The 785-nt window shown below is 33.0% G+C and overlaps 1 protein-coding gene across 1 annotated transcript in view; it reads left to right on the forward strand.

Moving 5' to 3' along the window:
- Window positions 1-105, forward strand: part of LOC119594438 (G protein pathway suppressor 2-like) — a gene marked incomplete at its 3' end in the record, with an annotated part of 24,009 nt that extends 23,904 nt beyond the window's left edge. The window contains 1 exon segment of the mRNA XM_037943498.1: window positions 1-105. Within this exon segment, the coding sequence (XP_037799426.1) occupies window positions 1-105 (105 nt within the window).
- Window positions 106-785: the final 680 nt, after the last annotated feature.

The following is a 785-nucleotide window of genomic DNA, read 5'->3' on the forward strand; positions in this document are numbered from 1 at the left end:
ATCACCTCAGGCTTCCCAGTCCGTACTGCTCCACCCTCTTCGCAGCCCCCCTCACCTGTGGTGAGCTCTGCTCCCCATGCCAGCAAGCCTGATGCCAAGCCAAGAGTTAGTATTGTAAATGCATTTGTTGTAGTTTGTTACATGTATATAATCGATTACAAGAGGAAAAATTACAAAAATTAACTTTATCCTTTCCATTTCAGTCATTAGTTAACCGCATCCAACTACACGTATTCTACTGAAAACCTTTCGTTGAAAAGTTCTGCGAAATGTTCTAGGAAATAAATGCTTACAAAGGTTTGTGTTCATCAAGCACAGGCATTTTTGTTCAGTTCTCATTTTGTGTCTTCTACTGATATCAGTAACTATGAAAACTATCAAGTTTCCAATTTTGAAAGTAACATTTACCATACCCATTGACGTTATTACACTTGGCAGTGTATCAGTACTTATGATCATGTATATTTCCTCGTTGAAGGTTTTTGTAAGATAGATAGATATATATACTATTTCATATGCATAACTTTTCTTTTTTTCTTTATTGTAGGGTAATTAAATAACATTATAGTTGAACTTGATCTTGTTCTTCTGATCAACAAGGAAAATGTACATGTATGTACTGAATGTTGTTAGGAAATGCAAAACAGGAATTTTATTTCATGGTCATCATCAAAATCATTGTATTTATTAGGAAAGACCACTTATAATGACAATTTTAATAAAACAAATATTTTAAGTTAAATAATAATGTGTTTTTCTTCATCTCAACACATATATCATCCCAT

This window comes from Penaeus monodon, chromosome 33, assembly GCF_015228065.2.
Source record: "Penaeus monodon isolate SGIC_2016 chromosome 33, NSTDA_Pmon_1, whole genome shotgun sequence".
NCBI lineage: Eukaryota > Metazoa > Arthropoda > Malacostraca > Decapoda > Penaeidae > Penaeus > Penaeus monodon.